The 12,191-nt window shown below is 51.4% G+C and overlaps 4 protein-coding genes across 4 annotated transcripts; 2 read left to right on the top strand and 2 right to left on the bottom strand.

The window, feature by feature from the left end:
- Nucleotides 1–746: 746 nt before the first annotated feature.
- On the top strand, nucleotides 747–2,846 carry PFICI_03088 (uncharacterized protein; the record flags this gene model as incomplete). The annotated part of the gene is made up of 1 exon (XM_007831669.1): nucleotides 747–2,846. One exon carries the CDS (start codon nucleotides 747–749, stop codon nucleotides 2,844–2,846), a length of 2,100 nt encoding a protein of 699 aa, XP_007829860.1.
- Nucleotides 2,847–3,824: 978 nt separating this feature from the next.
- PFICI_03089 (uncharacterized protein) lies at nucleotides 3,825–4,383 on the bottom strand (the record flags this gene model as incomplete). Its single annotated transcript, XM_007831670.1, has 2 exons — nucleotides 3,825–3,980; nucleotides 4,129–4,383. The coding sequence occupies 2 exons, from the start codon at nucleotides 4,381–4,383 to the stop codon at nucleotides 3,825–3,827; spliced, it is 411 nt and encodes a 136-aa protein (XP_007829861.1).
- Nucleotides 4,384–5,840: 1,457 nt separating this feature from the next.
- On the bottom strand, nucleotides 5,841–7,632 carry PFICI_03090 (uncharacterized protein; the record flags this gene model as incomplete). Its single annotated transcript, XM_007831671.1, has 2 exons — nucleotides 5,841–6,018; nucleotides 6,074–7,632. 2 exons carry the CDS (start codon nucleotides 7,630–7,632, stop codon nucleotides 5,841–5,843), a joined length of 1,737 nt encoding a protein of 578 aa, XP_007829862.1.
- A 2,021-nt stretch (nucleotides 7,633–9,653) lies between these two features.
- PFICI_03091 (uncharacterized protein) lies at nucleotides 9,654–11,218 on the top strand (the record flags this gene model as incomplete). The annotated part of the gene is made up of 4 exons (XM_007831672.1): nucleotides 9,654–9,906; nucleotides 9,967–10,521; nucleotides 10,580–10,611; nucleotides 10,661–11,218. 4 exons carry the CDS (start codon nucleotides 9,654–9,656, stop codon nucleotides 11,216–11,218), a joined length of 1,398 nt encoding a protein of 465 aa, XP_007829863.1.
- Nucleotides 11,219–12,191: the final 973 nt, after the last annotated feature.

Genomic DNA, 12,191 nt, shown 5'->3' on the forward strand with positions numbered 1-12,191 from the left:
GCGCCCGTTGTCAGCAGCAAGCCCAGCCGTTGTTCCGCCTAGCAGATGAAAGATGATTCTTGCCACATGGAAATCTGACAAGCTGCTGACAACAAGACGAGCAGCCGGCCATTGCCGGCCTCGGAGTATCATTGGGCCAAGAGTTAAAATGAATGACGACAGCACCCGTGGACGGCTCAGGCAAAGATGAATGTGTGCCACGAGGACAAGAAGAATACATTCACATGCTGGAAGAGGGCGAGCAAAGACCTTCCTTGGTGCTAGTACTAACAGACCGCCCGGGCCTCGAACTGACTTGGCTGGACTCCAGCGCCGGGCGGCCTGGGGAAGATGAGACCAGAACAAATCAATGCTAAGAGCCCGTAGCCACCCCCCAACTCCAAGAAAAGGGCCCAGATCCGGGGGAGAAAATGGGAAAGTTTGAGGGCAAAACACAGCAAATTGGTGCAAAATTGGTCCAACATGGAGGCTTTCAACGCCCGTTGGCCCACACAGCTAACCTTATCGTGGTCTAGATAGTATGGAGTTAGTATGGGGGCTTTTTGGTGGAGCGCAGGGATGGGTCCGCTTACGGACTACCTCGGCTCCCTTCGAAAGGGTCCCAAGGTCCGAAGACACAATACCCGGGCACCTCATTATTCTTTCAGATCATTCTTGGGATTTATTTTCACTCTCGTCTCTGTCACTTTCACAGATTTCAGTGCTCTGCCCAAAGGAAACCTAAACAAACGCAGTCCTACGCCACCATGCCACCGAATCCGGACTGGGTGAAGAAGCTGAAGCCGGCGGAGCCGCAAGGCGCCGACCTGCTGGCCAGCGAACGCGCCTCTAGCAACATCAATGTTGACCAGCTGGCCGACTACATGTTCACCAAGCAGACGCTGGCCATGCGGGAGCGCATCCTGGGAATCCTGTCCAACGACCCCGTCTTTGACAAGTCCCAAAACTACTTCCAGGGCCGCGAGGACCGCATCAAGGCCTCGCTGGCAAAGGGAAAGCGCCTGCAGCAGCTGTCAGTCCAGCACAAGTGGACGCAGGAGGAGTATCAGTGTGCCAATGATCTGTTGAGCGAGCCAACTCCATACGGCCTCCATGCCACCATGTTTCTCGTTACCCTGCGCGAGCAGGGCACGCCCCAGCAGCACGAGCTCTTCCTCAAGAAGGCCGAGAACTACCAGATTGTTGGCTGTTACGCCCAGACCGAGCTGGGACACGGTTCCAACGTCAGAGGTCTAGAGACAACGGCGACCTGGAACCAACAGGACAAGACCTTTACTATTCACTCGCCACATCTCACCTCGTCCAAATGGTGGATCGGCTCCCTTGGCAAGACGGCAAACCACGCAGTCGTCATGGCCCAGCTCATGATTGACGGCAGAAACTATGGCCCGCACCCCTTTGTGGTCCAGATCAGAGACCTCAAGACCCACGAGCCGCTCGAGAATGTCCACGTTGGCGACATTGGCCCCAAGTTTGGCTACAACACCATGGACAATGGTTTCCTCTTGCTCAACCAGGTCAAGGTGCCGCACGTCAACATGCTGGCCCGATTCTCCCACATAGATCCCGAGACCGGCAAATACAAGCGGCCGTCGAACCCCAACTTGGTCTATGGCACCCTGACCTTTATCCGCAGCAGCATTGTGCTCCAGTCGGGCGCCACCCTCGCCCGCGGTGTCACCATTGCCACACGGTACTGCGCCGTTCGCCGACAGTTTCAAGACCTCGACGCCAAGGGCTCCGACGTTGGCGAGAACCCCGTGCTCAACTATACCATGGTGCAGGTCCGCCTGCTGCCTCTTCTCGCCGCCACGTATGCCCTGCACTTTACGGGTCGCAACATGATCCAGATGTATCAAGAGAACCAGAAGCGCATGGCGGCGGGCCGCGATGCCGCCAAACTCAGTGATGCGAACCGCCGGCCAGGCCCTGAAGAGCTGAACCCTGGCACCGACCTGCTGGCAGACCTGCACGCGACCTCTTGCGCCCTCAAGGCCTACGGCAGTACCGTGGCCGGCGAGGGTCTCGAGGTGTGCCGCCGTGCTTGCGGTGGTCACGGCTACAGCTCCTTCTCCGGCATCGGCACCTGGTACGCCGACTACCTGCCTACGCTGACGTGGGAGGGTGACAACTACATGCTCACCCAGCAGGTGTGCCGATACCTGCTCAAGTCGGGTCGGGCGGTGCTGTCGGGCAAGGCGGGCGACAACGACACGACGCGCATCCTCAAGGCGTACCTGGCCCGCCGCGACGTGGGCGCCTCGTTTGACGTGCTGGCGTCGGACACGGAGCTGGTCGAGGCGTTTGGTTGGCGAGTCGCCCACCTGACGTTCGAGGCGCTCCAGCGACGCGACGAGGAGAAGCGGCCGTGGAACAGTCTGCTGGTCGACTTCCACCGCCTTAGCACGGCGCACGCCCAGTACATGGTGGTCAAGTCGTTCCACGACGCCCTGGTGCACGACGAGGCGACCAAGAGCTCGCTGGACCGCCAGACCATTACCATCCTGCACAGCCTGTTCCGCCTGTTTGCGCTCAACACGCTGGAGCGCGAGGCTTCCGAGTTCTTCTCCAGCGCCGCCGTCACGGTGCGCCAAATCACCCTGGCCCGCCGCGCCGTCATGAAGCTGCTCGAGGAGATCCGCCCCCACGCCATCCGCCTCGTCGACGCCTGGAAGTTCTCCGACTGGCAGCTCGACTCGAGTCTGGGCCGCTACGACGGCAACGTCTACCAGGACATGTTCTACCGGGCCAGCGAGCTCAATCCCCTGAACAAGGTCGTCTTTGACCCATACCCAAACAGCAATGTCCTATTCAAGAAGGACGAGAGGGTCAAGAGCAAACTATAGAAGCATAGACAAAAAAAGAGAGGATACGACATGACTTTTTAGAATCATTTAGAGCCAGTTGATCATGTATATTTTACAGCTAAAGACGAATCTTTTAGAAATGAATTACATTCCATTTTTTTTTTCACATGACATGATGATCTGATTGCTGTGTCGTCTATTTGCTGTTGAGACATGATCTCGTCGTATTCCATCCAAAAGCAATCAGGGGAACGAGACTCCCAAATTCAAGGACATTGACATTATGTAACCATTAGGGAAAATACACCTGGCATCTTTACGCCATATTATACCCGTTTCTTGCAATCCTATGATTGTTTTGAATATACATGACACTTGTAGGCCAGTAACCCTAACACAATATCTCGATGTTGATTGATCAAGCCTCGGTGGGCATGATTCATCATGCTGGGCCACCGATGGATAGCTTGGACATCTCCAAGCATGACAGGCCTCGGTACGTACGTACAAGGCCTCGGTGCGCTAGTAGAGCTGCGAGCACGGGGGACTACATGCATTCGCAGCGGTCATGATTTGGCTTTTGTATGACATGGAGGATGTCTAAGAGAATGGCAGGAATTCGCCTCCTCATGTACTAGCACGCACATGATGCGGCAAATCACTAGGAGGATTCTCAGATCAAGTCTCTGGTGGAGAGTTTTCCAATCACGGCGGTCGATATAGGCATTTGGTCGCCAGAGGCTGGCCTGGAGTCCAAGTATCAAAGCTGCAATATTAAAAATCGAGCGTGAAATGCATCCGTGTTCTCATGCTACATGCCAAAGGCTCGTGACTTGATTCGCATTTTTGTTTTACGACTTGTCGCTGAGCCTCTCTTCAGAGGAAAATCAGGTGACCCAAACCATTGACTCCGAATGCAGCCGTCCTCAGATACCAGACCATTTTCTGTTTCGTCTAGGGTATCCGCAGATCCATGTGTTGATGACCATGACATGACATTTGTTCGTGATCTACCCTTTACTTCTCCTCCTCGGCACCACCCATCAGAGCTTCCCGCTTGGCGGCAACTCTCTCCTGCTTGCGCTCACGGGCAGCCTTGGTCTTGGCACGCTTGGCGTCCATCTCCTCCTTCAGGGCACGCTCACGGGCCTTCTCAGCCTTGGCACGGTGGATCTGTAGAGATAACAAGTTAGCAAGCAATTCTCATGTCGGACTTTGCGGCGAGCTATCATGTCTTGTCGCAAACTCTTATGAATACGTCGAGTATCGTGAAAACGGAGTTTCCAAGACAATGTCGCCAATAGGGAGAGGGGTGACGTACGTGCTCAACGAGAGCTCTCTTGTGCTTGAAGGCGTTACCCTTGCTGGAGTGGTACAGCTCGTGGTAGAGGTGCTTGTCGATCTTGCCAGAGGCACGGTACTTGACGAGGAGGCGGCGGAGGACACGGAGGCGGCGCATCCAGAGGACCTGCTCGGGCATACGAGCATCGGCGGTACCCTTGCGCTTACCGAAGCCTCGGTGGCGACCGTCACGGCGGGCGAGGTTGAGCTCACGAGCACGAGATCTCGAGTGCATGGTGACGGGCTTCTGGATGATCAAGCCATCCTTGACGAGCTTGCGGATGGTCTGGCGAGAGTTGGCGTTGGAGATCTCGCTGACCTCGTTGGGGTCGAGCCAGATCTTGTTCTTGCCGCAGCCAATGACCGAGGCGGCCAGGCGCTTCTGAGTTCTCAAGTTGACCCTGTGATTGGAAGATCAGCCAAATTGTTCATGACTTTTTTTTTTGTGATGCTGCATGACCACAAGAGATGATTGGTCATGCAGCATGATAAATGTGACCATCATGAAAAAAAGACGTTTATCGGAACATTGATGGGAAGATCATCTATTCGAATCGTTCGTGATGCCATGCTATCGCTGATGGAATTGTTCTTGTTGATCGTGGTGCCGAATATCGATGACGAGTCTCCAAGCAGAAAAATTCGGGTCGATTTTTTTGTGAGTGCCGCACGTCCGACGGGTATTTTCGCTCCCCAAGTGATCCATCTCTTCTTCCATCTCCAAGTCGCGCAATTGGCAGCAAATAGATGATCCCCAAAAATATCGATGTCGTCGTGTCAAAGGGGATGCAGAATATAAGGGCAAATACTCACATCTTGACTCGAGTTTCCTGCTGTGATGATGGTCGGTTAGTATCGTCGCTGGAGGCGAAGGGTTAAAACAGAGGATTGCAAAAAAACCGAGAGGGGCTCGAAATTGGTGAAGGCGCCTGGAGAACCCGTGACCGCCAGCTTTGGGGAATTTGGCTGCTTCGCTCTTGCCAGACAGCAAAGATTTGTGGACTCTAAGCCCGATTAGGCGAGCTAACCCTTGGGCGAGGGCTTTGCTGTGCACAGACCACTTTGAACGTCTGACCTCGGGAAACGACCGAAACTCCAAATAATTATTTTCAATCGATAAGACGGGCAGACCATGGATCGTCAATAAAAATGCCCATGTCATGCATTGAAGCCCAGCAAAATAATTGAAAGCCCAAGAAATGGAATGCTAGATTATTACACAATGGTGAATTTGGTGGACAGTCAACACCCTGCACCGTTTACATAAGCAAGCATTCTACACCACAAAGTGTAATTAGCTGGCGTTGTGTGTTTAATGTGATATTGCGTTGCACTGCTGCCATCTCCATCTTCTTGGTACAATTGCAGTTTCTTGCTGAGAGCACATGCCGTACCCCAGTCTGTCGTCATTTGCACAGGCGTAGTTTAATAGCGAGGCGGCAAGATGGTTTGAGAATGAATTCGCCAGGCTTAAGGTCAAGCCCACAAAACATAGTTGCTTGGTCTGTCGATCCTGGCACAAGTAGCACTCCGGACAAGTCCAATGCCCCGTGGATATTGTCGGCAATATAAACGATGCAAAAGCAATAATTTGCGTATTATCTAATCAGAGGTTTACTTGAATATGGGCATATGTCTAGACGTCAAAGTCTAGCACTCTAATCCCACATCTAACCAAGAGATTTATATGTTCTAGTCCCAAATCCAGCTAACAAAACGTATTGGGCCAGTGATCTTCTCTTCAGGCTCATCGGGATACTGGTCCGCCTGTTCGATCGCATCGTCGAGTGGAATGCTTTTGAGCGGCACGATCTTGGTTTTCTTGATAAACTTCCAGATGAGATATGCGAACAGCACCAGAGGAATATCACTAGAAGGACATATTAGCAACTAATCGAGGCCAAGCACTTGGGATCGGCACTCACAGATAAGACGACACAAAGGTAGCGGAATCCCATTGTCCATCACAGAAAACAGTGAAACCAGCAGTAAACAAGATAAGGATGCACATGAACAAGGCGACAGCAGAACTGTAGAAAGTCCACGAGTTGTTCCAGGGCAACCTGTCGGCACTAATGCCCTGCTTGCTGAGTGCCATCTTCAGTCTCAAATGGTTCAACAGAATGGTCGACCAGCTAATAAGCACACCAGCGGCTGTCAAATCGACGAGCCACCAGAACACAGTGTAGGCGCCGTTGCTCATGCTCATGAAACTGAGGGGCATGAAGCAGACGAACAGACCGACGCACATGTATGGCACTCCCCAGGACGTAGTGCGCAGGAAGATCTTGGGAGCTTGGCCCTTGAGCGCGAGACCGTAAAGCACACGAGTTCCAGTGAGAAGACTCTGGTTCTGAGCAGACCAGGCAGAGGTAATCACCACGGCATTGACAATCGATGGGATAGCCTTGATACCAGCAGCCGAGGCAGCAATGACAAACGGACTCTGGGCAGCAGTTCCAGACTCGTCGCCCAACCGCTCGTCGTTGCTGGCAACCAGCATGCCGACAATCAGCACTGCCAAGATGTAGAAGATCACGATACGGGCAAAAACGCGCTTGCAAGCCTTTGGAATCGCCCGCTTCGGGTTCTTGGCCTCGGCGGCAGCCATGGCCAACGATTCCACGCCAGCAAAAGAGAACACTGCGCCAGTCATGACACTCCAGAAGCCCAGGAACTTGCCCCAGTCGCCGCTTGCAATTGGCAGCAACTCCACAAAAGGGCCTGGGTCCTGCCAATATCTGAACCCTATCCTCTCCGTGCCCGGGACACCTCCGAGGTTGATGACGAGACCAAGAATGATGAGGAAGATCACCAACAAGATCTTGATAATCGCAAACGTGAACTCGATTTCACCAAAGATTCTAATGACGGAGAATCCGACGGCAGCTGTGAGGACCATGAAGATGACGATCCACACTGCGGGGTTGATGTCCGGCCACCAGTACTCGAACAAGACGACAATAGCAGTGATTTCGGCAGGAATAGACAGGACGTTGCCGTACACCAGGTTCCAACCAATGGCGAAACCGAGAGCCGGGTCGACCAGGAACTCGGCATGTCGGACGAAGGAACCAGTAACGGGGAGAAGAGCGGCGACTTCTCCGAGAGCAAATTGCACGGCGCACACGACAAGACCAACCGTGGCATAGCCAAGCAGTGCGCCGAGAGGACCAGCCGTTGCCACGGCGCTGCCGAGACCGAGGAAAAGACCCGTTCCGATGGCACCTGCAATACCGAGCATGGACAAGTGGCGCTGCTGCAGACCGCGCTTGAGGTCGCGGTTCTCCTCGGCGGTCACGAGATCACCATCATGGTCGCCGCCGAAGGTGCTAGAGGCAACGCCGCGCTCGGCGTCGACCGTGCCATACTGGCTGATGATCTGGTCTTTGGGATCCTGAGAAGCCATGGCGTTGGCGTGAGCGGCGGCGAGGAGTGGCAGTCTTGACTCTTCGACGTTATCGTCGTCGTCGACTCCAGACATGCTGGAAACCCTTCGGGACGCGGTACGAACCACAGCGCAAACCTTATATAGCTATCGCGAACCCGCGGTCCAATGTTGGTGCGGCGATATCCGGACGTCGCACAGCTAGAAATGGCTACGCTACCGCGGCATGGTCAGGTATGGGCTAGGTATGGGCTACGCAAGCTGACGAGGATGCCGTAATGAGATTTGATGGCGGCGGGCGGCAACGCTCTGGACTGCTTATCGCAACTGAGGGTCGGGATGTCGTGATTCGGGGGCTGCCATGGGCTGACGTGGGGCCGATTGCACAAATCATGCACAAGTTCGGCTGGCGGCATAATATTGTGCAATCCAGGACACCGATTTCAACAATCCCCCGAATTATTGGACGGCGGCAATCTTGCGGTGGGTATTTGGGCATTTTAGTGTCGGAGGAAGGGTTCATATTCAGCTTCGCGCTCTTCGCTATCATGAGGTTTGAATACGGAATATCCGCTTTGTAACCTGCCCATGTCTTCTCTTATTAAAAGTGCGGCAATTCGCAAGAGGCATCCCCTATATGCAAATATTGCTGAGTCCTAGCATCATCATGTAAGCCTTCACAACAAACTGCACCTCTTCACTACTACACTTTAAGGACTAAACAAACGGACGGCTAGTAGTTCTCTAGTGAATGTCTTCTTACATACTACTGGCCATCGCGACCTGTTCGAAATTTGCGAGAGAATGAACAGTATTGGAAACGCTTTGAGTCGTTTCGCACATGCATAGCAGCCTTACGCGGTTTCCCAAATTGACACCATTTCTTCTTCTGCGCCTGATGAAAATGATTCATGAATAGACTGTTTACAGTATCGAGACATGGTTTCATGCATTAGTTTCAGTGGCGAAAACTCAGAGTGTTTGCTTGAAGGCTCCCCGGCTCTAGCAATCAGGAATAGGCCAATATTTGGGAGTACATCTCACAGGCAGCATCGTCACACTGTCCAGGAATAACACAGCCTCGCATGCTTGCTATGAGTTCTTTATCATGTTATATTCTACAGTAGTTCTAGCCCTAGTAGGCCAATACCACGCATGTATGCTTCGAAGAGCGAATTACGGCCTTCGCAGTTGGTGTGGCCTAATTGTTTGACAGTCGTTGAAAGTTGGGTTTCTTGATGGGTTTCTATACTTTCTGTAGTATGAACAGGCTACTCCCATCACTACAGAACGAAAAAGAAGACCACCGAAGACGTTGTTTGAATTGGCACAATACCTCAAGTCGCGGACGCATCTAGCCAAGACTTTGTAGATGCCAAATTTCAAACTACCACTTCAGGCCTGTAGCCAAAGGACGTTCTCCATGGTTATGACAATGCGGCAATCCGCTGGCCAATCTTCTGATTATCGCTGTCAAACGTTTCTGGTAGTGGGCATGCCTGGGGGTTTTGGCCGTGGCTAGAAAGGGTCTCTAGGGAGGTCTGGGGTGGTGTCGAGCATATTGCGATCCTCACCAGTCTTGGGATGGCACTCATATGGTCTGCCTTGCGATAATCTGCACTACCTAATTGCCTAGAAATGACTGCCTCATATTGTTTTCACAAATCTTGATTGTCAAATGGTGCCTGCGGCATGCATTCGTTTCGTGGACCTTTGGGTTTGAGCATATGACGCAGGAAACCCATTTCTTATCACCATTGGGTTGTCGTATCGACTTGGAAGTGATTTGTGTGTTGGAATCTTGTATTTCGTGTTCAATATTTGCTTCATGTTGATTACCTTCGGGCAGGGACATGTGGCGCCTGAGGCATTACAAACAGTGCACACGGCAAACCTTGAGTATGAGATATCTTGTCATTTTACCTTGGGCATTCAACCATTTCTCAACGTATATTTATTCATGAGATCCTTCCAAAAAAAAAAAAAATATCAGACTTCTAATCTACTTTCCAGATCACATCTTCCTTTCACCAAAACCATTCCCGTAGTATCATCACGATTCAGTCGACTCCGTTGCCTTCAGTCAAATTTCAGAGATTGCGAATCAGTTGCCCATGATGGCACCATCCGAGCACAAATGGAATTGCACCCTTGAAGATGGCTCCATCATCATCCGACAACAGTCGCCGGCCTTTGCTTTTGCGCAACTCAAGATCCAGTTCCATCGCACAATCCGTGTCCCCGACAATGGCGACATAGAAAATCTTCCACCTAGCATGGGAGTGTTTCCACTCTTCAAGATTCACGACTATGTGAATAAACTGCCCAAATCAATTGCTGTCAAGGGAGGCGTGTTCTTTCCCATGTATCGTAAGTTTTTGCCTCTAGCAGGTGCTAACCGCGAAGCTAAAATGTCCTCTCCCTGATCAGAGAAAGAAGCAACATGGATCAAGTTCACAGCATCCGACCCGTTCCTCGTCAAGATCTATGCTGGAGGAGTCAACGCTATCTCTGGAGAGCACTGCGCAGAAGACTTGACTGCTCAAGTCCGCCGCCTGAAGGTCCAAGACAAGGGTGATTCGATCCAAGACTACGTCATCACCCCTCAACAGCTATGGCTGGATGGTTTCGCAACCTCACCTGGTGTAGTCAAGCAATTTGTTGCCATGCCTCTTGGCACTGGATACAGTGTAGAGGCTCAAGTCGCAGGACAGGAAGAGCTTGGAGGAATCCAGCTCGAAGTCACGCCCCTTGACCTTGATAAGTTCCAGGAGATCAAGTTGAAAGAATTGGGATCAAAGGGATTGAAGAAGCCAGTCAGCAATGGATTCTATGTCAAAATCCGGACACTCAGGGGAAATATCATAGAGATACCTTTCAGCCCAGAGGCCACAGTTTATCAACTCAAGTGTGCAGTGTGCAAATCAGAAGGTATTCCAACGGATCAACAGAGAATGATATATGATGGCTGCCAGCTAGAAGATGGTAAGTCGAGTTACAAATACATTGATGTCCACTATCGATATGCTAACAAAATTTGGAGTCTTACTCCTCGCCAACTATGGAATCACAACAGTATGTATTGGATATTCGAAGCTAGTTCTACATGCTAATACTCGTCTAGGGTTCTACGATTCATCTTGTCCTCAAATTGCGTGGCGGAGGAATTGCCCCGAAAGCTATGGGCCTCGCTGCTGGAGGAATGATCAAGCAAAGCATTTGCAAGGATACCCACAACCCGGACCTATGGGACCGTGATGCAACCATGGCCTTTCGAGTCCACCTATTCAACAGTCAGGACTTCTTGAAGTTCACTGGCAGGGCACCACCTCCATGTCCAATCGAAGCATCAGACTACGCTGAAGCAGGCCTTCCGTTTTTTGACATGGGCGAGGAGACTACAGACATTTCGGGACAATTTGACAAGGTCAAGAGTGTAAACGAACTGGATCAGCAGAAAGGTTTCACTCAAGGCCCCGAAGCTAAGGTCGAGACGAGCATTATCGAGCTGGATAAGCATGGCTCGTTCCTCAACTATAAACCTAAGCCCAACAGCCTCTCTACCAAGGTTGTCGATAGAGAGGGTCTGATCAACTCGGATGGTCCTCTCCGCGACTTTCGCTGCCTCCATGACCTCGAGCTGGAGCTGAGTAACCTCAACCTGGACGATCTTGAAGAATAGATCACCAGTGGGATGCCGCTTGCGAGGGAGCGTTTGTGTATGGCCATGACAGTGTCGTAAGACACATGATTTGCATTGCGATGGATCTGCTATAAGGATTGGTATCAGCTGATGACAGCATCTTTGAGGGCGCGACTTCCTAAAAGGCAAGTCTGAGAAAAGAAGCTCGATGATGGACGCAAACACGATTGCGATGATGAATATCCTCCAGCATTAACTGTATGGCGAGGAGAGCAGTTGCATGGGGCTTTCAGATCATGTACTTGTGTGACATTGGTGTCACTGTAACTGGTAGATATCAATTCATATTGATGCTGATTATCACAGTTTCTCACCCACTCGATACCCCCCTTGCTATGATGTTGACTTGGACCGCCTTTTGTACATCGAGTGTCCGTGGAACCCGCGACTTTGAGCTTAAAACCCCTATAGCTACATGACTTTAGAATGGCGCCATTCATACCGTGCGCACTGTCGACAAAATGACAAAATGTTCCAAGTAAAAGGAAGATTTTATTTTCACTTTGGGGAAAGGGGGATATCCTGCATGTGTAGTTGACTCCAAGAAAAGACGAATTCATTCACGACCGAAGGAATAGATGGAATTGCAAAGCCGCTTGGTAATGGAGACCAGAGCTTTCATGATCCTGGAAGTCACATTCGCTTTACCAGAGCGGCACTTCCATTGTAGAAACCTGCGAATTCTGTCGGGGCTCCCAAACTTAAAGCCGGAAACATCGATTGATATCTCCCTTCCACCTTATGTACGATGTGGCCTTTTTGCTCTTTAGTTGTAATAACGTTTGGGGGTGGTGGCCAGGGACTCACGGGGAAGTGACCAACTCGAAAGGTTGTCCTTGCCTACAATAAGGTTTTGCGTCACTCGAATTGTTGTTGACCTTGAGGGCAACTTTTACAGGTTACTTCTTCTCCTGCGTCTTCTCAAGTGTAAATATAAGCCGTACAACATTGT

Source organism: Pestalotiopsis fici, assembly GCF_000516985.1.
Source record: "Pestalotiopsis fici W106-1 unplaced genomic scaffold PFICI_Scf_2, whole genome shotgun sequence".
Lineage (NCBI taxonomy): Eukaryota > Fungi > Ascomycota > Sordariomycetes > Amphisphaeriales > Sporocadaceae > Pestalotiopsis > Pestalotiopsis fici.